The 22,576-nt window shown below is 38.7% G+C and overlaps 1 protein-coding gene across 11 annotated transcripts in view; it reads left to right on the top strand.

Moving 5' to 3' along the window:
- Window positions 1-22,576, top strand: part of ANK2 (ankyrin 2) — a 273,390-nt gene that overhangs the window by 232,881 nt on the left and 17,933 nt on the right. For 5 of the 11 annotated variants that reach the window (XM_047855606.1, XM_047855602.1, XM_047855598.1 and 2 more), the window contains 7 exons: window positions 374-602; window positions 1,404-1,529; window positions 4,254-4,376; window positions 6,032-6,064; window positions 8,246-8,267; window positions 18,865-18,939; window positions 22,118-22,249. In XM_047855606.1, coding sequence (XP_047711562.1) covers window positions 374-602; window positions 1,404-1,529; window positions 4,254-4,376; window positions 6,032-6,064; window positions 8,246-8,267; window positions 18,865-18,939; window positions 22,118-22,249 — 740 coding nt within the window. Of the gene's footprint in view, window positions 1-373; window positions 603-1,403; window positions 1,530-4,253; window positions 4,377-6,031; window positions 6,065-8,245; window positions 8,268-11,060; window positions 17,310-18,864; window positions 18,940-22,117; window positions 22,250-22,576 lie in introns of all 11 variants that reach the window. The other 6 variants (XM_047855600.1, XM_047855604.1, XM_047855603.1 and 3 more) reach the window with 2 other exon arrangements.

Here is a 22,576-nt window from a genome sequence, read left to right as displayed (position 1 = left end):
ACTTGTCATAATGTCTGATACTGAATTCACATGCTAGAAGATTCTAAAGTGCTGAGATAGAGTTGAGAAGATTGAATACTCAGAAGAGTCTCTATGGAAGAAAATCACAAATACTGCGTTTGATAGCTGATTTTAAACACCTGATCTTTCTCTCTTCCCCTGAACTCCCTCGCTCCTTCCCATCTTTCTACCTTTCCCACTTTCTTTCTTTCCTTTTAGTTTCTCTTATCATCTCCCTCTTCACTCCCTTCTTTTTCCAAGAAACATTTAGTGACTGTTTTGATCACAGTGAAGGGATTGTTGTTGTTGCTGTTGTTGTTTTTCAACTGCTGTACTTTAAATTTCAAATAACTTACCTTATTTCCTTTTGTAGGTTCTGGCTGATAGATTGTCGGCAAATCCAGGAATCTGTTACCTTTGCATCACAAGTGTATAGAGAAATTATCTGTGTACCATATATGGCCAAATTTGTTGTGTTTGCCAAGTCACATGACCCCATTGAAGCCAGGTTGAGATGTTTCTGCATGACTGATGATAAGGTGGATAAGACCCTTGAACAACAAGAAAATTTTGCTGAGGTGGCCAGAAGCAGGGATGTAGAGGTACTGTATTTACAAAAATAATTTGTATTGACATGGTGTTTATACCCTTACTAATATATTATATTTAAAATAGTATTTAATAAATAGAGCTATAAAAAAAAAGACCAATCCACATTTTGATCAGTTAGAAGGTCAAGGTCCAAAATCAGCCATTCTTAACCTGTTTGGGTATAGGGACAGTCTCAGTGTGTATAGGTAGATAAATGGACTCTGTTAAAGATTATTTTGGGAAAAATTATGAGTTATTGGTAAAGTATATAACTGACTGTAATAGTTTAGATGTCTTTATCTTTCCTTGTTGTTTCCTATTATTGTTTAATAGTAAAGAAAGCAGTTGGGAAGTATATCCTTTGTGTAAATGTGAAAGTACCATATCCAGGACTTTTCTACATTACTTTTTCTTATTTTGGATTTTGTTCTACCAGTGGGCCTTTGGATTTTGAAGTCAAGTAACCTGATTCATTGTGATGTCAAAAATTACCCAGTCAGAAATTCAAATGTGGGACTTAAAGAGATATTAGTTTTGGAGGGGTAACATGAAACTATTAGAAACGAAAACATTAAAACTGCCACCATGCATTTGAAGATTCCTGTAATTCCTATACCAGTAAGAAGAGGAAGGGGGTACTAACACATGCTTTGTCACCGATAAGACAAAAATGTCAGTCAGCAATTTAAAGATTATATATGTGTATTTTAAGAATTTTCATGGTCCAAGTAGCATCACCACTTTTTTTATGTAAATAACACGTGATAATTATAGCTATTATACTCTATGTTATTTTTCTCTGTTTTCATCAGGTACTAGAAGGAAAACCAATCTATGTGGATTGTTTTGGCAACCTGGTGCCATTAACCAAGAGTGGCCAACATCATATATTCAGTTTTTTTGCCTTTAAAGAAAACCGACTTCCTCTCTTTGTCAAGGTAATATATTCATGAAATTTTGTAACGCCTTTTATTTGAGATCAAGTAAGGATTTGATTTCCTTTAGGAGGAGATAATATTTGCTTTTCAATGATTTCCAGTAATTTTTTTAAACCATATCTATGAAACTTTAAAGTCCTCTAAAACCAAACACTTTTATTTTTGAGGTTCAAATTCATAAGGCTGAGAATTAGGACAGATAGCCAATTCGTTATTTAGAAAAACTGGCCATTTTTCCCAAATTTTGAAAGAAGTCTCTTTCTTCTTTTTTACTATATTTCTTTTAAATATTTATGCTTAATTTTTAAAGATGCATGAATATCATTAATGTGGAGACCAAAAGAGTTCTAAGTGACAATATTTTGTAATAGAAGCTCTCAAAGGACCCAGGGTCTCACTTAATCTAGTAAGAAATTATCCCAGATAGAGCTGTGAATTGGATATATTTTCAAAAATTCATCCAGCAAACGTTTATGGAGACACTTCAGTACACCATGAATCTGTTGTCTCTGTTTAAGAACGTTAATCCAAGTTAGGAATTTGGCCTTAATGGACACACATTTCATTCTAGAGTCCAATTATAAAGAGGGACAAAAATGTGTGATGGAGAGATTCATGAAATTAAAAGGAAGTAATAATTCTGTTATCTATTTCTCCAGTCACTCATTTTTTTCTTATTTCTCAGTGTATTTCACTGTTCTAGAAGTCCTAATAATGTTCAGTCCTCACAAGATAGAAGCTGGTCTCCATCAGTTTTTATTACACTGACTTTAGACTACTAATTCCAAACAGTTTGTCAGCAGTGACTTATTTTAATCCCTTATTATTTTCCAAGTATATGTCAGTACACCTCTTTTAACTTTTTAAAAAATCTATTAAGCTTTCCCCAAATCTCCTCTGAGTCTTTTGTTGTGCCATTTCTGGTTTGTTTTGCCTGCTTAAAGATAAGTTCTGTAGATCATCACATTAAGCTATAACTGCCGAGTGGTAATGGATCCATTTAACGCAAATGGGTGTATAACTAAGCTAATACTTGGTATTGTTGATGTGCAAAAGTCATTCTATAAACAACCAAATACAGAAATCAGCAAAGGACTTAGACATTTCTCCAAAGAAGTTATATGGATGGCCAATAAGCATATGAAAAGATCCTCAACAGCTTAACGAAATTCAAATTGAAACCACAATGAGATACCACTTTGTACCCATTAGGTTTGACATTGTTAAAAAATGAAATAACTGGGGCGCCTGGGTGGCGCAGTTGGTTAAGCGTCTGACTTCAGCCAGGTCACGATCTCGCGGTCCGTGAGTTCGAGCCCCGCGTCAGGCTCTGGGCTGATGGCTCGGAGCCTGGAGCCTGTTTCCGATTCTGTGTCTCCCTCTCTCTCTGCCCCTCCCCCGTTCATGCTCTGTCTCTCTCTGTCCCAAAAAAAAAAAAAAAAAAACAATGTTGAAGAAAAAAATGAAATAACTAACACATGTTGGCAGGATGTGGAGAAATGGGAACCTTGATTATTGCCGGTGGGAATACAAAATGATGTAGCCACTGTGGAAAACAGTTTGATGATTCCTCAAAAATTTAAACATAGGTTAGCACATGGTCCAGCAATTCAACTTCTAGGTGTATACCCAAGAGAACTGAAAGCGGGGACTCAAACAGTCACTTGCACAGCAGTGTTCATAAGAGCATTATTCATAACAGCCAAAAGGTGGAAACATCCCAAATTTCCATTGACAGGTGAATGGATAAATGAAATACGGTATATACACATACAAAGGAATATTATTCACCCTTAATAAGGAATGAAATTCTGATATAAGCTATAGCATGGAGGAACCTCGAGGATATATCCTAAGTGAAATTAGCCAGACACAAGGGGACAAATATTCAATGTTTCCACTTACATGAATGAGGTACCTAGAGTGGTCACATGCATAGAGTCAGAAAACAGGATAGTAGTTGCCAGGGGAGGGAGGCAAGGGAGGAATGGGAAGCTATTGTTTAATGCAAACAGGGTTTCAGTTTGTGAAGATGAAAAAGTTCCAAAGATGAATGGGGGTGATGGTTGGACAACCATGTGAATGTATTTAATGCCACTAAAAACTGTGTGTGTAAAAATGGTTGAAATGGTAAGTTTTATATTATGTATATTTTAACACAATTTTTTTAAAGAATGAAACTTTGATATATGTTGCAATATGATTGAACCTTGAAAATATCACGCTAGGTAAAATAACCTAGAATCAAAAGGATAACTCTATCCTTTGTATTGTATAACTGTCTATTCAAGGTACCTGGAAGAGGCAAACTGATAGAGACAGAAAGTAGAATAGAGGTGACTGAGGGTTGGCAAGAGGAGAATGGGGAGTTCTTGCTTAATGGGTACAGAGTTTCTGTTTGGGATCATGGAAAATTCTGCATAGTAGTGATGATTGCACAAGTTTGTGAATGTGCTTAATGCCACTAAATTGAACACTTAAAAATGGTAAGTGTAAAAATGGACGTGGTAAATTTTATGTTATGTATATCTTACAGCAATTTTTTAAAAGCCGAATGATTTTTTTAAAGTCATTCTAAATGATAATAGCAAAAGAAAGGAACGCCTCTAAATCCTTGGCATTATCAATGAATTTATTTCTTCCTGATTCTTTTGAGTATCCTCTAATTAAAATAAATTATATACATCATATCTGGATGAAGCATGTATGCCTTTTTCCTTCAAGGTACGTGATACGACTCAGGAACCTTGCGGGCGACTATCATTTATGAAAGAGCCCAAATCCACAAGAGGCCTGGTGCATCAAGCTATTTGCAACTTAAACATCACCCTGCCAATTTATACAAAGGTATTGTCAAATCTGCTGTAGTGCGCTTCAGTCTGTATAGGATTTAATTTTCAAATCCTTTAAAATAAATAAAAGCAAAAGCACTGAATGCAAGCACATATAACAGTCATTTTTAAAAGATGTTTATTTATTTATTTTGAGGGTTGGGGGGGTGGAGAGAGAGAGAGAGAGAGAGAATGAATGAATGAATGAATGAATGAATGAATTCTAAGCAGCCTCCACGCTCAGTGTGGAGCCAGACACAGGACTCGATCTGACAACTGTGAGATCACAACCTGAACTGAAATCAAGAGTAGGACATTTAACTGACTGAGCCACCCAGGCACCCCGCCAGATATTACTTTCTATTTAAACCTCTCACCATTACAGAATTCCTTGCTTACTCTGATCAAGTTGAAAATGACAACCGAATGAATTAAATGTCGGGGATAACTTTATTTGATTACTTAGAACGATTTTAACCAGTATCTTTTCCATAGAAAGCTCGCATGTGGCAGCCTATAGGGGGCTGCAGCAGGTCATCAGAGTGTGTACTAGAGGTTGGGGTGGAGGGTGAGTAGTGGCAGGTGAGACTTGGAGGAGAAGTAGAAATACATTTAAAACCCTAAATCTTGACTCCACAAAAAAAGCATTTTCTACACTTCTTTTTAACCCATGATGGTCTATTTTTCTTAACCAGTTGTTCTTATAAATAGAGATGAGTCACATAGAGAAAAACTCATAGCATCATGTTTTAATATTGCAAATTCTGATTCTGTGATAAAAACGAAACATTATCTGTATATGTAAACTTACATGTTATTCCAGTAATTAGAACAGAGCAATAGGTGTATCCATCCAAATGAGCATAATCTAATCTCACTCCAGTTGATGCGAAATATACTTTCGGTTTATAGATTTGTAAGTCACTGAAACAGAATGCCATATAAGAACCTTAACAACATACATACTGCTGTGCAGTCCACCTGCGTGACATATAAAGATGAATGAACTTTGTCTCCGATTTCAGTGAGCTTCAATGTGCGATGAAAGAAAGAATTTCCTGTATTGTTACACTGTATTTCTAAGTCAGTACATATTATTAATGCTGTGATGGTCCAGGACAGCTTTCCATTTAGCAGCTCAAAGCAAAAAGGAAAATAATGCCGACATTGTACACTTCAGATATACTTTAGAATTTAGTAGTTCCTTATTATAATAGAACTTCTAAATATTACCTGTATATTCAAAATATATTCACCGTATGTTTTTTTGTGGCTTTTAAGATTTTCAGCCAGCGTCTGTAATGACTGGGATATTCATCATCATTTCTGTAGACATGGGCATCAAATCCATTAAATGTCAAGCCTTAAGGCTGCTAGTAACCTAGTATCTGAAATGAATATATTTATAATTTTAGTGTCTTTGACTAATAAATTAGCATATAATGTTGGTTCTTTTGCCTCTTCAATCTACAGACTTTGGCATTTAAATCAATCCTTTTTTAAATTTTTGTGCCTGTCTTCTATAAGCTCTTAGAAAAAAAAAAAGTATGCTGTCTGTATGCTTGCCTGTTGATGTTTGTTGGCACCATATTAAATCTTTTCTTTTCTTCTAAATACTGTCTACTCTTTCTGCTCTTTTTTCTATCTTGCATGGCATCTTGGGGCGGCAAGGAATCAGAGTCAGATCAAGAACAGGAGGAAGAGGTAATTATATGACACTGTTGCTTGTTGATGGCTGTATTTGCTCTAACCATTAAGAAGAACATGTAGTTAACCTGTGTTCTAAGAAGGGTTATACAGTTGTTAGTAATTGAAGGGTCAGGGTTTTTCTTAACCTCTCTGAGCCTCTGTTTTCTCATCTCATCTCGTAGACTCAATTCAAAGAATAGTAAAGCGTTCCCCTGTAAATTGTTACCCTGTCTCTGTGCAGTAATATATGTTTCCCTACCAACTACTGAAGGTCAGACTATTATTTCATTTCTCAAAGGTTGATCTGGAGATGTCTGGGGGTCAAAACTTGTTTTTAATGCTACTGAGACATTATTTGCCTTTTATTTCCCATATCTCCATAAGCTGTGGAGGAGCCTTCCGGGGGACTGCATTACATATGATGATATCATCACTCTGACTCTGGCATATTGCTTGTGTATATTTGGGTTCTAGCATTTTCTCAGTTTTAATGTATGAAACAGATATTTACTTGTGTATATCAAACATAAACAAAGTTCAGTCCCTTTTTAGGAGTGTAAAGGAGCCTTAGGACCACAAAGTTTGAGAACCACTGAGACCAGAAACTATAAGTTTTGAGTGTATAGCTCAACCATTAGCCTATAATATTATAATGCAGATCTCTACTAATAATGAGCATTTCTCATAAAATAGATTCTTTATTAAGTGCTCCACGTACCTCATAAGCACTAATGTCTCACAATTGCCCTGTGAGGGCTATGCTGTCATATCATAGATGCTATATCATAGGTGAAGAAAGCGAGTCTTAGAGAGGTTACCTTGAATAAAGAACCATTTGAATTAGACCTCTTCAGGCACATGTGTGTTTGTTTTCCTTATAAAGATTTGAAGGTGCCCAAACATTACATAGAAACGAAAGAAATCATTGGGAAATACCTTCTCCTTTCCTATTTACATGCTGGTTCCTGTTTCTAAGATAGACAAATGCAGTTGTTAATAATTGCACATAAATGTTTTCAATAATACTAGTTTTATATTTTTAATGTTAGTCTGATGGATTTGGAATACAAAAGCATAAAGAAAAATATAATAAATACTCTTGTACTCACCAGCCCAAAATGTAAGGCCTTGTCAGTGCAGAGGATCCCCCTGAATTCACTTTTCCTCCTACTCTGGCAGTGGAGCAGGACAAGAGGGGTGATTATAGACTCATGGTCCCACCGTGTGTAACCATATACATAGTACACTGCAACAAGACTGATGTCATCCTTTCTCTCAACTGGAGAGTCACCCTTTTGGCTCACATATTCTGTTTCCCTCCTGCACTTGGTGCTTCTATCACCAGAGCTGTTCAAAATGGTACCTACACACCTTCTTAGAAGAGCAATGCAGTTTTAAAACCATGTTTTTTAACGTTTATTTGGGAGAGAGATAGAGAGCGCGAGCGTGCACATGCGCGCGCCCAAGTGGGGGAGGGGCAGAGAGAGAGGGAGAGACAGCATCTGAAGCAGGTTCCAGGCTCAGCTCAACTCCGGGCTGATGGCTCAGAGCCTGACGTGGGGCTTGACCCCACAAACTGTGAGATCATGACCTGAGCCGAAGTCGGACATTTAACCGACTGAGCCACCCAGGTGCCCCTCAAACCATTTTTGCTGTGTTTAAGTGAGTTTCTTGTGTTAGGTTTACGATTTCTCTATTGAGTATTCTCAGGAGCTGTTCAGGGCAGTAGATCCAGTTTCCTGGATCCTTTTTAGGGTTTGGAATTTTGGCTTGTAATTAATGACACTGAAACTACTTCCGTAGAATGTATTACCTGGCATGCTCTTTGTTCTTTCCTTCTTTTTCACAACTAAATTGACACTTACTGTCTAACCCCTATTTTGCACTTTTCCTGGCCTTTCACCTAATAAATATGTATTTCTAACATCAAATACACCCTGGATCACATCTTCCTAGGAACGACATGTTAAAAAGTACTTTCCACCTATAGCGCCTAGAAAGGAGATTTGTTTTTTCAAAGTTATGATAAGAATCCAGGAGACTCTCAGGAAGAACTGTAGCAAATTACTCTGACCTTCCTCTGGTTTATGGTGTCTCCCCATGGCTGTGATTATCAATAGGAGCTTACTTGCACATCAGGGGCTGTGAAACAAGACGCAATTTGTAACCATTCAATTTGTGTATCTTTTCTTTCAGATCGATATGACATCAGAAAAAAGTAAGATTTTACATAAAATTGAATTTGTTTGAAAGCTGGCTACAATAAAGAGAAGCATGAATTAAGATGCAAGCTAGTTGCCATTACTAACCACTATAATTATTATATTTTTATATTGTCCTTATTAATCATTAATGTATATTTAGAAAAGCAGCTTGGCCAGTTAAATTACAAAAATATCTTAATGAGCAATTAGCAGTAAAATGCAATTATTATTCATCTAAGCATTCACTTTCTTTTGATACCCCTGTTAACCCTGCTACTGCTGTTATGCTTGTTTAGAAACCCACCCTACCGTTTTTGTCCATTTGTTAGCATAACATTGTCATCTCATTTTTTTTTTTTTAAGCACTGACATGACAGTATCACTTTTTATATCAAGCAACACTGACTTGGGCAGAGGGCTCATTATTTTTGTAGGCTACACCTGCAAAAGTGATACTGTCTTAATAGTTCTCAGCTAAAGCTAACCCTCCCCCCACCCCCACCACCTAGCACCTCTTACTGTGGTGAAGTGTAACTGACTTCTTTAGGGCTGAGGTCTAACGGACTTTTGTGAAAACTTTCTGGGGAAGAAAAAAAAAAACCAAGAATGCAAAGATCAAAAACTCCTGGATGAAATTATTAATCACAACAGTGTGCCATTATAGGGCTAACTTTAAATAATGGTGCAAATCCCAAACATAATTTAGTACAGACACAACTGGTTTTCACAGACCTTAAGAGAGCTGTCTTAGAACTCGTTTCGGGTTTGTAGCAATCCATTAACAGTTTAGTGTTTTGGCCTGTTTCTGGCTTCTTGTGTGGAAAAAGTTGAATTTTTCAGGTTTCTTTTTTGTTTTTATGCCCCAAATGGTTTAGGGAAAAAAATACCAATTTTTAATGTTTATTCATTTAAAAATTCATTTTTATTCACTGTATTTCAGGGTGCTAATTCCAAAAGGAGGAAACATAGAACCATGTTTAATGACCACCAGATGTGGTCATCTGACCCTGTGCAATGATCTGGGTTTTTTGGTTTTGTTTTTTTTTTGAAGACTTAGTACAATGTAAATTACAACTAAGTTATTGGAATACTTTCGATTGAGTCTCTTTGCTCTTATATTAAATTGACATTCAGGACTAGATTATTTGAAATTCTGAATGTTTTCATTGGCTTATACTTGAATAAATTTACATCAATATAAATTATTTTAATATATCTTTATATATGCATATTCACAGAGTATGTCTCCTCAACAAGTACTGATTCTCTCAAGGCACTTTTATTTGTTAAAAAAGTGACATTATTATTGCATTAATTAACTCCTTTTCTTAAAAAGAGATTTTGTTTTATTATCTTGCTTTCTTCTTCAGGGCTACTAGGTTTATTTAAATGGCCTTTTCTTTTGTTCCTTGAATGCTAGCTAGTAGAAGTTAAAATTTAATACACCCCCCTCCCCCCACCGCTCAGTCATTTAAAAAAGGAAAAAAAAGTTACTGTGTTGCTATGATGACCCAGGTTCTAGGTGTTATAAATATATTTTAAAGCTTAAATATAGACTCGTGTTTGGTTTTCTTTTAGTTTAAAGACAATCATTAAATGATCTTCATCTAGGTGTAAAATAATCTCTAAAGAAGGGTTCTATTGAAGAGACACTTTCCCAATTCTTTTCAAGAGCAAATCCTAAACGAGTTTGAGTTTTCCTTTTTTGCTGTGAATGGGTGCAGGTCCCCACTACCTATACCTCAAATATAAGACACTCAGCACCTTAGGTACAGACTTGTGTGGAATTAAATACGCCTCACCACAGTAACGTTTTACATACTTGTTCTAATTTCCAACCCATCCTCCTGCCCGTGCATTTCAGCAAGGCCACCTTGGCCATCAGTTTTTCTCCACCTTTGCTTTGCATGGAAATAACTTGGCTTACATAAACTGTGCGTGTGTCCTGTGTGACTGTCTCTGATTTGGATTGCCATGCATCACATTTTAACTTTGGACTCACATATATGTTTAATCACAGTTGTTGTTTGGTTGTTTTCTTGTTTTCCTTTCCTTTCCTTTTTTCCCTCCTTGGTCTGTCTGTTATGTGTCTAAACCAGGAGGTTGCTCCAAGGAAAGGACCATGCCTCTTAGCACCAGACCATTTGTTTCATTGTTAGGTGTGAATTTCCCTTAGATGAAATGCCGGTTTGCAGCTGATTCAGATATCTTCAATATAGTCATTGTATATTGGCAGAACAAAACATACTGATTTCCTTATTTTTTATATGATTAAAAAACACATATACATCATTAGAAGGCATTCTGAGTTTGCTACTACTGGCTTTCTCCTAGAGGAAATCAACTTTCTGCAATTTCTAATGCTTTTTTCCTTTTTTTCCCATGTTTATATTTTTTTCAACATTGATCTGTAACATCTGAACAATCTTGAGATACCTCTGTGTAATTTCACTGCGTTCGTTCTTTGTTGTGATCTGTGATGGGGTGTGTGTGTGTGTGTGTGTGTGTGTGTGTGTGTATGTCTGTCTTGGCTATTTGTTACAGCTTTGTTGTATGTGTGAATGTGCTACAAGTGAGAAAATTAAGCAAGTTATTTCCTGCTCATTTTTCCTTTTCAGTTTTTTTTTTCCGTTAGCCTTGCTTTGCTTTTGTATCCTGAGACCTTGTGGATCCACCATTCCCAGCCCATTTTGTTGTCCCTCCCGCCACAACAGGAAAAGACACTGTGTTGTTTCAGTCCTGATTACATTTGCCAATATATTTTTTGATTTCCATTTTACTTTCAATGTTTTTCATTCACATCAAAGATGATGAGACAGAATCTACAGAAACATCTGTCCTGAAAAGTCATCTGGTTAATGAAGTTCCTGTCCTAGCCAGTCCGGACTTGCTCTCTGAAGTTTCTGAGATGAAACAAGATTTGATCAAAATGACCGCCATCTTGACCACAGATGTATCTGATAGGGCAGGTTCTATCAAAGTGAAGGAGCTGGTGAAGGCTGCTGAGGAAGAGCCAGGAGAGCCTTTTGAAATTGTTGAAAGAGTTAAAGAGGACTTAGAGAAAGTGAATGAAATCCTGAGAAGTGGAACCTGCACGAGAGATGAAGGCAGTGCGCCGAGGTCTCAGTCGGAGAAAGAATTAGTGGAAGAGGAATGGGTAATTGTCAGTGATGAGGAAATAGAGGAGGCTAGGCTAAAAGCACCCTTAGAAATCACCGAATACCCATGTGTAGAAGTTAGGATAGATAAAGAGGGTGACGTAAAAGTAGAGAAAGACTCAACTGGGCTAGTGAACTACCTTACTGAGGATCTAAAGTCATATGTGTCTCCTCATGAAAAGAAACAGCAGACAGCTCAAGAGATAGCAGGGGAGAAATGTGAGGCCCTGGCTGTGGGCAGGAGCTCTGAAAATGAAGGGAAAGATGCACCCCCAGGTGAGACACAGAGTGCACAGAAACAACACAAACCAAGCCTGGGCATAAAGAAGCCAGTGAGAAGGAAATTAAAAGAAAAACAGAAACAAAAAGAGGAAAGCGTACAAGGTAGTACAGAAAAAAGTGAACTTAAAAAATGTAGTTCTGAAGAGTCATTAGATGAAGACACCGGTTTAGCCCCTGAGCCTCTTCCCACCGTAAAGGCCACTTCACCTTTGATAGAAGAGACTCCCATTGGTTCCATAAAGGACAAAGTAAAGGCCCTTCAGAAACGAGTGGAAGATGAACAAAAAGGTCGAAGCAAGTTGCCTGTCCGCGTCAAAGGCAAAGAGGATGTGCCAAAAAAGATAACCCACAGGACACATCCAGCTGTATCACCCTCTCCGAAGTCAGAGAGGCATGGACCAGCATCACCCTCTTCTAAAACAGAAAGACACTCTTCTCTTTCCGCCTCTACAAAAACTGAAAGGCATCCTCCAATATCACCATCAAGTAAAACTGAGAAACACTCCCCTGTGTCTCCCTCTGCAAAAACTGAAAGGCACTCACCTGTGTCATCAAGTAAAACTGAGAAACACTCACCTGTGTCACCCTCGACAAAAACTGAAAGACACTCCCCTGTGTCATCTACAAAAACAGAGAGACACCCACCTGTTTCACCTTCAGGTAAAATGGACAAACGCCCACCTGTATCGCCTTCTGGGAGAACAGAGAAACATGCCCCAGTATCACCCGGGAGAACAGAAAAACGCTTGCCTGTATCACCAGCTGGAAGAATGGAAAAGCATCCACCTGTATCAACCTCTGGGAAAACTGAGAAACACTTGCCTGTGTCACCTTCTGGGAAAACAGAAAAGCAACCACCTGTATCCCCCACCTCAAAAACAGAAAGAATCGAGGAGACCATGTCTGTTCGGGAGTTGATGAAGGCTTTCCAGTCAGGTCAGGACCCATCTAAACATAAGACTGGACTCTTTGAGCACAAATCCACAAAACAAAAGCAGCCACAAGAAAAAGGCAAAGTTCGGGTAGAAAAAGAAAAGGGGCAGATGCCAACCCAGAGAGAAACACAGAAAACAGAGAGTCACACAACCAAACGAGGTCAGAGATTTGTGGTAACGGGAGTTACCGAATCCAAAAGAGTGGTCCGTGCTTCCTCCATAGGGCTTAAGAGAGAAGAGGTAGCTGTAGAGAAGGAGAAAGTTCTTGGCCACAAAACACCTGAACCTGTTCAGTCAGCACCAGAAGAAGAAAGCCATAAAGAGAGCGAAGTCCCCAAAGAAAAGCTGGCAGATGAACAGGGAGACCTGGATCTCCAGATCAGCCCAGACAGGAAGACCTCCACTGACTTTTCTGATGTCATTAAGCAAGAACTGGAAGACAATGACAAATACCAACAGTTCCGAATGAGTGAGGAGACTGAAGAGGTACAGCTTCACCTAGACCAAGTGCTCACTAGTCCTTTCAACACAACATTTCCACTAGATTACATGAAAGATGAATTTCTTCCAGCTCTGTCTTTACAAAGTGGTGCTTTGGATGGCAGTTCTGAGAGCCTAAAGCCTGAAGGGGTGGCAGGTTCTCCGTGTGGCAGCCTGATGGAAGGGACCCCTCAGATTAGTTCAGAAGAAAGCTACAAGCATGAGGGCCTAGCAGAGACCCCTGAGACAAGCCCAGAAAGCCTTTCTTTCTCACCAAAGAAAAATGAGGAGCAAATTGGGGAAATAAGCGAACCTACCAAGTTAGAAGCACCAACAGAAATTCGTTCTGAAAAAGAACATCCCTCAATAAAAGACATTACTGATGGTTCTGAAGAGCAAGGTGCTCTAGTCACTGAAGGCACAGAGCCCTCAGCTGAGTGTTTGCTGAAGGAGACCACCCTAGAGCCTTCCAAAGACACACGCCCCAAACAAGAAGATGATTCCCTTGGCAGCTGTAGTGTGTTAGCAAAAGAAACACCCAAAGAATTGCCTGAGGAAGCATCCTCTGATGAGGGTCAACTTAAATATGGTGGTTCAGACCACAAGACACAAACTGATACTGAAGATCAGAAATCCAGAACCACCGAGCCCTCAGATGAGACCAAGTCCTCTCCACTGCCTGATGCTTCTGTAAAGACAGGCACAGGGGCTGAATCAAAGCCCCAGGGAGTAGCTAGAAGTCCCCAAGGGTTAGAACTTGCACTCCCTAGCCGAGATAGTGAGGTCCTCAGCCCTGGTGCTGATGAATCATTTGCAGTGAGCCACAGAGACTCCCTGGAAGCCAGCCCTGTGCTAGAGGATAACTCCTCACACAAAACTCCAGATTCTCTGGAGCCAAGTCCTCTGAAAGAATCCCCTTGCCGTGACTCTCTTGAAAGCAGTCCTGTGGAACCAAAGATGAAGGCTGGAGTTCTCCCAAGTCACTTTCCTCTTCCTGCAGCCGTAGCCAAAACAGAAATCTTCACGGAAGTGGCCTCGATGCGGTCCCGGCTGCTCCGAGACCCGGACGGCAGTGCTGAAGATGACAGCCTTGAGCAGACATCACTGGTAGAGAGCTCAGGGAAGAGCCCTCTTTCTCCTGACACCCCCAGCTCTGAAGAAATTAGCTATGAGGTTACACCCAAAGCCACAGATACAAGCACACCCAAACCAGCTGTAATTCATGAATGTGCAGAGGAGGATGACTTGGAAAATGGGGAGAAAAAGAGATTCACACCTGAAGAGGAAATGTTTAAAATGGTAACCAAAATCAAAACGTTTGATGAACTTGAACAAGAAGCAAAGCAGAAAAGGGACTACAGAAAAGAACCCAAGCAAGAAGAATCTTCTTCATCCTCTGACCCAGATGCTGACTGTTTAGCAGGTGTGGATGAACCAAAACATATGGAGAGTGTAGAGGATGAAAGCAATGTCCCTGTGGTAGTAACATCAGAGAGCAGAAAGGCTTCTTCCTCCTCAGAAAGTGAACCTGAGTTGGCACAGCTGAAACAAGGTGCTGACTCAGGCCTCATACCAGAGCCAGTTATTCGAGTGCAGCCTCCTTCCCCACTTCCATCCAGCATAGACTCCAATTCTAGTCCTGAAGAAGTACAGTTTCAGCCTATTGTTTCCAAACAATACACTTTCAAGATGAATGAAGATACTCAGGAAGAATCAGGTAAATCAGAGGAAGAAAAAGATCATGAACCCCACATACCTGAGGACAGTCATACCATTTCTTCCAGTGGCCCAGATACATCTTATGATGATCTGAACAGATATGCTGATCAACCAGAAGTCTGTGATGGCCATGGGTGTGAGGCTGGGAGTCCTAGCGGCTCAGTAACTCCTGTATCTTCAGGTCTCCGCAGCCCCACTGGGGGAGAAATCAATGAGCAGCTAGTTATCCATAAAGAATCATTACCTCTCCAAGACACTGATGACAAAAACACAGAAGAAGAAGAGCTTAATGTTTCTAGAGTGGAATCTCTACAAGTAGATTGCCCCAGTGAAAGCTCTTCATCTTTGTCCTCTTTTCCTCATTGTCCAGCATCTGAAGGAAAAGAATTAGATGAAGACATCGCCTCTCCATCTTCTTCAAAAATGGAAGACACCAAAACTGACCAAGAATTTGAGAACTCACCAAAGGACTATTCCACTCAAGACTCGTCGATTACTACTCAAACAGATAAATTGTCCATGGATGTTCCTGTGTCTGACCCAGCTGAGACTGATGAAATCTATGATCCTCAAATAATAAGCCCTTATGAAAATGTTCCTTCCCAATCTTTTTTCTCCAGTGAAGAAAGCAAAACCCAAACAGATGCAGGACACACAAGTTTTCACTCTTCTGAAGTGTATTCTGTTCCCATCAAATCCTCTGTCGAAGATGTAGTGGTAACAAGCTCCTCCAGTGGAACTATTTCAAGTGAAGAATCTAATTTTGAGAACCAAAATATGGAAAAAGAATCCCAACAAGAAAACACCTTGTGGGAACCTCAATCAGAGAAAGGCCCCTCATCTTTAGAGCCTTCTATACCAAATACAGCAGCAGTCGTTGGTGAACAAATTAGCAAAGTCATCATCACAAAAACCGATGTGGATTCTGATTCCTGGAGTGAAATCCGTGAGGATGATGAAGCCTTTGAAGCTCGAGTGAAAGAGGAAGAGCAGAAGATATTTGGTTTGATGGTAGACAGACAGTCACAGGGCACCACCCCTGACACCACTCCTGCAAGGACCCCAACTGAAGAGGGGACTCCAACCAGTGAGCAAAATCCATTTCTCTTTCAGGAAGGAAAATTGTTTGAGATGACCCGAAGTGGTGCCATTGATATGACCAAAAGGTCCTATGCAGATGAAAGTTTTCACTTTTTCCAAATTGGGCAAGAATCCAGGGAAGAGACTCTCTCTGAAGACATGAAAGAAGGGAGTCCTGCGGCTGAGCCCCCACAACGGGAGACATCAGCTGAGTCACTAGCTCTCTCGGAATCAAAAGAAACAGTGAGTGATGAAGCAGACTTACTTCCAGATGACCTGAGTGAGGAAGTAGAGGAAATACCTGCTTCAGATGCTCAACTTAACTCCCACATGGGGAATTCAGCCTCCACTGAAATATCAACAGAAGAGGCTCCTTCTGTAGGAGCTGAGGACCTCCCCACCATGCATATGGGGGATATGCCTCCTAAGTCCAGTGTGAAACATACATCTTGCCCTGACTCCCCTGAACCAGTCATACAAGTTCAGTTAGATTTTTCCACAGTTACTAGGTCTGTATATTCAGATCGGGATGATGATTCTCCTGATTCTTCCCCAGAGGAACAGAAATCAGTAATTGAAATCCCTACTGCACCCATGGAGAATGTGCCTTCTACTGAAAGCAAATCCAAAATTCCTGTAAGGACTATACCCACGTCAGCCACAGAGCCTCCATCTGTGGAGTATGAGAATTCCCTTTCTGAAGATTTTTTACCCAGCCTGGATGAGGAAAGTAAAGAGGATGAAACGAAACCAAAGTCTAAAATCCCCGTGAAAGCACCTGTCCAAAGAGTAGAGCAGCAGCTTTCGCATCTAGATTCATCTCTCCAGAAAACAGTGGCTCCTCAGGGTCAGGACATGACAAGCAGAGCACCAGATAGTAGAAGCAAATCTGAATCTGATGCCAGTCCTTTGGACTCAAAGACCAAATGTCCAGTAAAAACTAAAAGTTACACTGAGGCAGAAACAGAAAGCAGAGAGAGGGCAGAGGAGCTTGAGTTAGAATCAGAAGAGGGGGCCGCAAGACCAAAGATATTTACATCCCGATTGCCAGTTAAGAGCAAAAGCAACACATCTTCCTGCAAGGGGGCCGTGAGCCCCACAAAAGAAAGTAAGGAGCATTTCTTTGACCTTTACAGGAACTCCATAGAATTCTTTGAGGAGATTAGTGACGAGGCTTCAAAGTTAGTAGATAGACTTACCCAGTCAGAAAGGGAACAAGAATTAGTTTCAGATGATGAAAGTAGTAGTGCCCTGGAAGTTTCAGTAATTGAAAATCTGCCACCTGTTGAGAACGAGCATTCAATTCCTGAGGACATCTTTGACACAAGGCCCATTTGGGATGAGTCCATTGAGACTCTGATTGAACGCATCCCTGATGAAAATGGCCATGACCATGCTGAAGGTATTTGCCAGCCACTGGGATTCCCTGTGCTACGCATGTCATAAATTTTATATAGTTTTTTGTATATCTTTTATTTGGTGATTTGTGTCTCATTTTCTTTAAGCTTTCTGTAGTGGTTACTGCGTTTGTGTAAGCCCTTTGTGTTTTGTGCTTTCTCTGTGTACTTTTGTCTATGAAAACAATCTCAAGATTGAGTAATGAGAATGCTTATGGAAAACATAAACATGATAAACAGGCAATGGTGACCTTGCCTTTCTCGAGCCGCTGCACGTAAGGCCATGCAAGCTTTGAGTTTTGTTGCTCTGAAGTCCCAGGCTTAGCCTCAAATTAAGCACTTTGGCTTTTGCACATGAATATATTGGGGTTTGTTTCATATGGTAAGGATTCGTTGCTTTTTCTTCTTACCCTTAAATACTTTAAAATAATCTGTACTTAATAATTCTATAATCATTAGGAAGCCATTTGCCCAAGAAGATTTCACATTACCCCGAAATTCCAGTTGTTGTGGATCTGTTTTTGATTCAAAAGGTTGGATTTCAGATACCATTGGTAAACACTTTAAGCAAACAAATATAAGGTAAAAATGTACTTTTTGTTTTAGTAGTAGGTGAATGAAGAATCTACTCTTATCAGGTAAAGCAGACAACAAAAACTCAAACTTTGCATGATTTAAGTGACTGTGAGAGAGGATGATGGCCCTTTGAATTATAAAAAAGGAAACCATAGATGGCTTTGAGAAGTAGCCTCTGGTCTTCCAGTATCTCTACAATAAAGACTATTATTCTTATGTTTGTGTTATGAGAAAATGCCATGATGCCTAAAACGCTGCCCGTTAATTAATTGAGGTTAAAAAATGAATGGGAAAATTACAATTTGTGGAAGTACTATATAGATAGCTTACTTAGTAGTAAGCAGACAAAAATTTCACACAAAAGACACAGGTACCTATTGAAACAACAGACACGCATACATGTGCTTTTATCTTCCCTTCTTCCAAGGTCACCAGGACCAAGGAAGATGTTGTTTCTGGCCACACTGAAAAAACACAGGATGGCCTGATTAACCCATGATCTGTGTCTCTTATGAATCTTGGATGTGATTTCTTTCAGACATGACCTGGAAGCGATCTATGCTACCACAGGCAATAGTGGAGGTCCTAACTAGTTACTCCACTTCTGCATCCCATTTATGATTTTTCTGTTGTTTGATGAACAAGATGATTGTCTTCCGGCGGGCAGTATATTCTTAGATAATTTAAAAAGAAAGTCCTAAAATTAATTACTAGAAATCATTGACTTCTATAATATGTCCAGTGGCTAGTCTTGATTAAAGAGATATGGAAGCAGTTGGTTTTCATGATTTATAATTACATTTATTCCCCATTCCATTCCAGAAATCAGGCAAACACATAACTTAAAATGATTTAAAATATGATAGCTAATTTGTGCTGTTATCAAATATTTGGACAAGTGACTTCCTTTTTTGGATGATCAGTACTATGGTTGCTCTCCTGTCATAGACAACCTTTGGCCATTCTGTTTTTGACCTTCTATAGATCAACAGGATGAGCAGGAACGGATCGAGGAAAGGCTGGCTTATATTGCTGATCACCTTGGCTTCAGCTGGACAGGTAAAATGAGTGTGACACACTTTTTCACCAAAATTTGCTTCACTTAAATAACAGTGGCATCAGCCATGTGTTGTTAACAATGAACAAGTTGTGTGTTTTGTTTCTTTCCTTGAGGAAGACCATGTGGAATAGTGAAAAGAACAATAAACTATGAACTAGAAAATCCAGGCTCTGCATTAACTCACTGTGTGAACCAGGGCAGGCCTTTTATTATCTCTGGATATTTAGAAAAATAATACTTTCTTTTTTGTTTATTTCAAGTTTTTATTTAAATTCTAGTTAACATGTCGTGTAATATTGTTTTCAAGAGTAGAACTTAGTGATTAATCGTTTACATACAACACCCAGTGTTCATCACAAGTGCCCTCCTTAATGCTCATCGTCCATTTAGCCCATCCCCTCAGCCACCTCCCCTCCAGCAACCTTCAGTTCTCTAGAGTTAAGAGTCTCTTATGGTTTGCTTCCCTCTCTTTTTTCTTCCCCTTCTCCTACGCTCATCTGTTTTGTTCCTTAAATTCTACATATGAGTGAAATCGTATGGTATTCATCTTTCTCTGACAGACTTGTTTTGCTTAGTATAGTACACTCTAGCTCCATCCATGCCCTTGCAAATGGTATACACATACCACAACTTTATCCATTCATCAGTCGATGGACATGTCGACTCGTTCCATAATTTGCCTATTGTTGCTAATGCTGTTGTAAACATCAGGGTGCACGTGCTCCTTTGAATCAGCATTTTTGTATCCTTTGGATAAATACCTAATAGTGCAATTGCTGGGTCATAGGGTACTTCTATTTGTAACTTTTTGAGGAACTTCCATATCGTTTTCCAGAGTGGCTGCACCAGTTTGCATTCTCACCAACAGTGTAAGAGGGTTCTCCTTTCTCCACATTCTCCTCAACATCTGTTATTTCCTGTGTTATTAATTTTAGCCATTCTGACAGATGGGAAGTTTAAATTTGTATTTCTTTGATAATAAGTGACGTTGAGCATCTTTTCATGTGTCTGTTAGCCGTCTGTGTGTCTTCTTTGGAAAAATGTCTAGTCATGTCCTCTGCGCATTTCTTAACTGGATTATTTGTTTTTTGGGTGTTAAGTTTTATAAGTTCTTTATAGATTTTGGATACTAATGCTTTATCAGATATTTCATTTGCAAATATCTTCTCCCATTCTGTAGCTTGCCTCTTAGTTTTGTTGATTGTTTCCTTTGCTGTGCAGAAATGATGAAGTCCCAATAATTCATTGAAAAATAGAACTTTAAATTAGGAGATTTGATAATATGCTACATGTCACCATCCTCCTTTGTTAGCTATGGGTACCTAAACTTTGGGGAGATGACTGTGTTTCAAAATCATTGTGAGATGTAATTGTCATAAAATTTGGTTGGAGATGTAACCCAGGGCTCCCTATTTTAGATACCTTATATTAGATATCTCCATTGTGAACAGTACTAAAATTTGCTTTGGATGCCTGTTGAAATGCATATGAGTAAGATATTAACTAATTTTCTGAGAGATTAGGATATTTAAACATAAAAGCTATAATGTATGTTAAATAATTTTTTAAAGGAAAGTGAATTATGAAATCAGTATGATGCATAGAATTCCGTAAAACCTTTAACAAAGGTAATTGATAACAAAACAGAAAGAATAGTCATGTCCTCACTTTTAAACATTTTAAAGCAATTGTTAATAATAATCATATTTATTTAATTGAGCGATTTAGGGAAAGGAAGGACATCAAAATATCCATGATTGACAAATAGGTAACATTCAGAATTACTTAGTTTGTTTTTTAAATAAGTGTGTTTGTGTATAAAGTGTAGTATCTGTATACTTGTTGAAAATTCAAGCCCCACAACTATACAGAATGGTATAAAATGAAAAGTAAGTAAGTTTTTCACACCTACATCTGGTCTTCTAACACCATGCCTCAAAAGTAACTGCTTACACTTTCTCATGTATTCCAAAAAATATACAATACCCACATCTATGTCTGTTATTTAAAAGTAAGCACAATTTTCCCCAGTAATATTCCTTGTAAATATTCCATCAGGGTAGACATATCTATTCATTCTTTGAAATGGCTATTTAATTTTTACTGTATGGAAGTATCATACTTTTACCAGTGGCCTTTATTGCTGGATATTTAGGTTGTTTCCTGTTAATGACAAATATCCTAGTGCATTGGTGTATTTTCATGAGTATCTCTACAGGGCACATTACTAGAAGTAGAATTGAATATCTGGATAAAGGGTATGTATATTTTTAATTTTGAAAGATATCGGCAAGCTGCCCTCCAAAGAAGACACTCATTTACACTCACTCACTCATACCACAATGTGTAAGTGTCCAAATACAGTGTTAGTGGTAGACTTTAAAGGAAAAATTTGTGGCTTTTCCCCTAGGTCAGTTAATGCTTCCCAGACCTTTTATTCATGTGACATCCAATCAAAGGAGTTTAGCCAACCACCATAATATAACCACATCCAGTATTTACCCAAGTATCCAGAAATAGGATTAGTACTTAAAACATTGCCTAATGATGATTAAAAGTGAGAAACAGTCTATAACTCCTATTTTTAGTAATTTATTTTTCATTATCTTGGTTAAGAGTATAGGCCTGTATGAATGGTCTCTTCTGCATTTTGGAATTAATTGAGCCTGAATTATACATATTTGTATCAACAGTTGTCTCAAACTTAGTGATTCCACAATGAAAGTTATCGATTCTATATCCAGTTTTATTTTTTTTTTAATTTTTTTTTCAACTTTTTTTTTTTTATTTTTATTTTTGGGACAGAGAGAGACAGAGCATGAATGGGGGAGGGGCAGAGAGAGAGGGAGACACAGAATCGGAAACAGGCTCCAGGCTCTGAGCCATCAGCCCAGAGCCTGACGCGGGGCTCGAACTCCCGGACCACGAGATCATGACCTGGCTGAAGTCGGACGCTTAACTGACTGCGCCACCCAGGCGCCCCATATATCCAGTTTTAATAAAATCCACAATTAGTGCTAGAAGAACAAAGACCTATTGAGAGTCACTTCTAATACATAGGGGAGAAAATGAACCCTATTACAGCAATACAAAGAATACATCACAAAATCACAAGGCAAGGTGTTAGAGACTCGAATGTTGAAGTTACTGTATTTAGAGTAATATTTTCTTGTCTAGAATTAGCAAGAGAACTGGATTTCACTGAGGAGCAAATTCATCAAATTCGAATTGAGAATCCTAACTCCCTCCAAGACCAGAGTCATGCGCTATTGAAGTACTGGCTGGAAAGGGATGGGAAACATGCTACCGGTAGGTGGGAAACTATGTAAAAAGCATTAGGCTAAAGGTTGGGGTATATGTCTTATTCAACAAGCCCTCTCTTGCAAATTCAGTAAAATAATAACAAATGCCATCAATCTGAAGTGCTACTGTAAGCAAATGAGAACAAGCTATGATATTTCTAAAATACGCATGTTGCATAAAAATTCTTATATTCCCATGAACAATGTCAGCGGAAACACTGGCTGCTAACAGGAACATTTTGAAAGTCCTAAAATTTTCTAAATATTGAGACTGGACGCAGTTACTTTATTTGTCATTGTTTTATTGGTAGTATATTACCTTTACTCCTAAATA

Source organism: Prionailurus viverrinus, chromosome B1, assembly GCF_022837055.1.
Source record: "Prionailurus viverrinus isolate Anna chromosome B1, UM_Priviv_1.0, whole genome shotgun sequence".
NCBI classification, from domain to species: Eukaryota; Metazoa; Chordata; class Mammalia; order Carnivora; family Felidae; genus Prionailurus; species Prionailurus viverrinus.
This window is presented reverse-complemented; position numbering and strand designations above follow the sequence as displayed.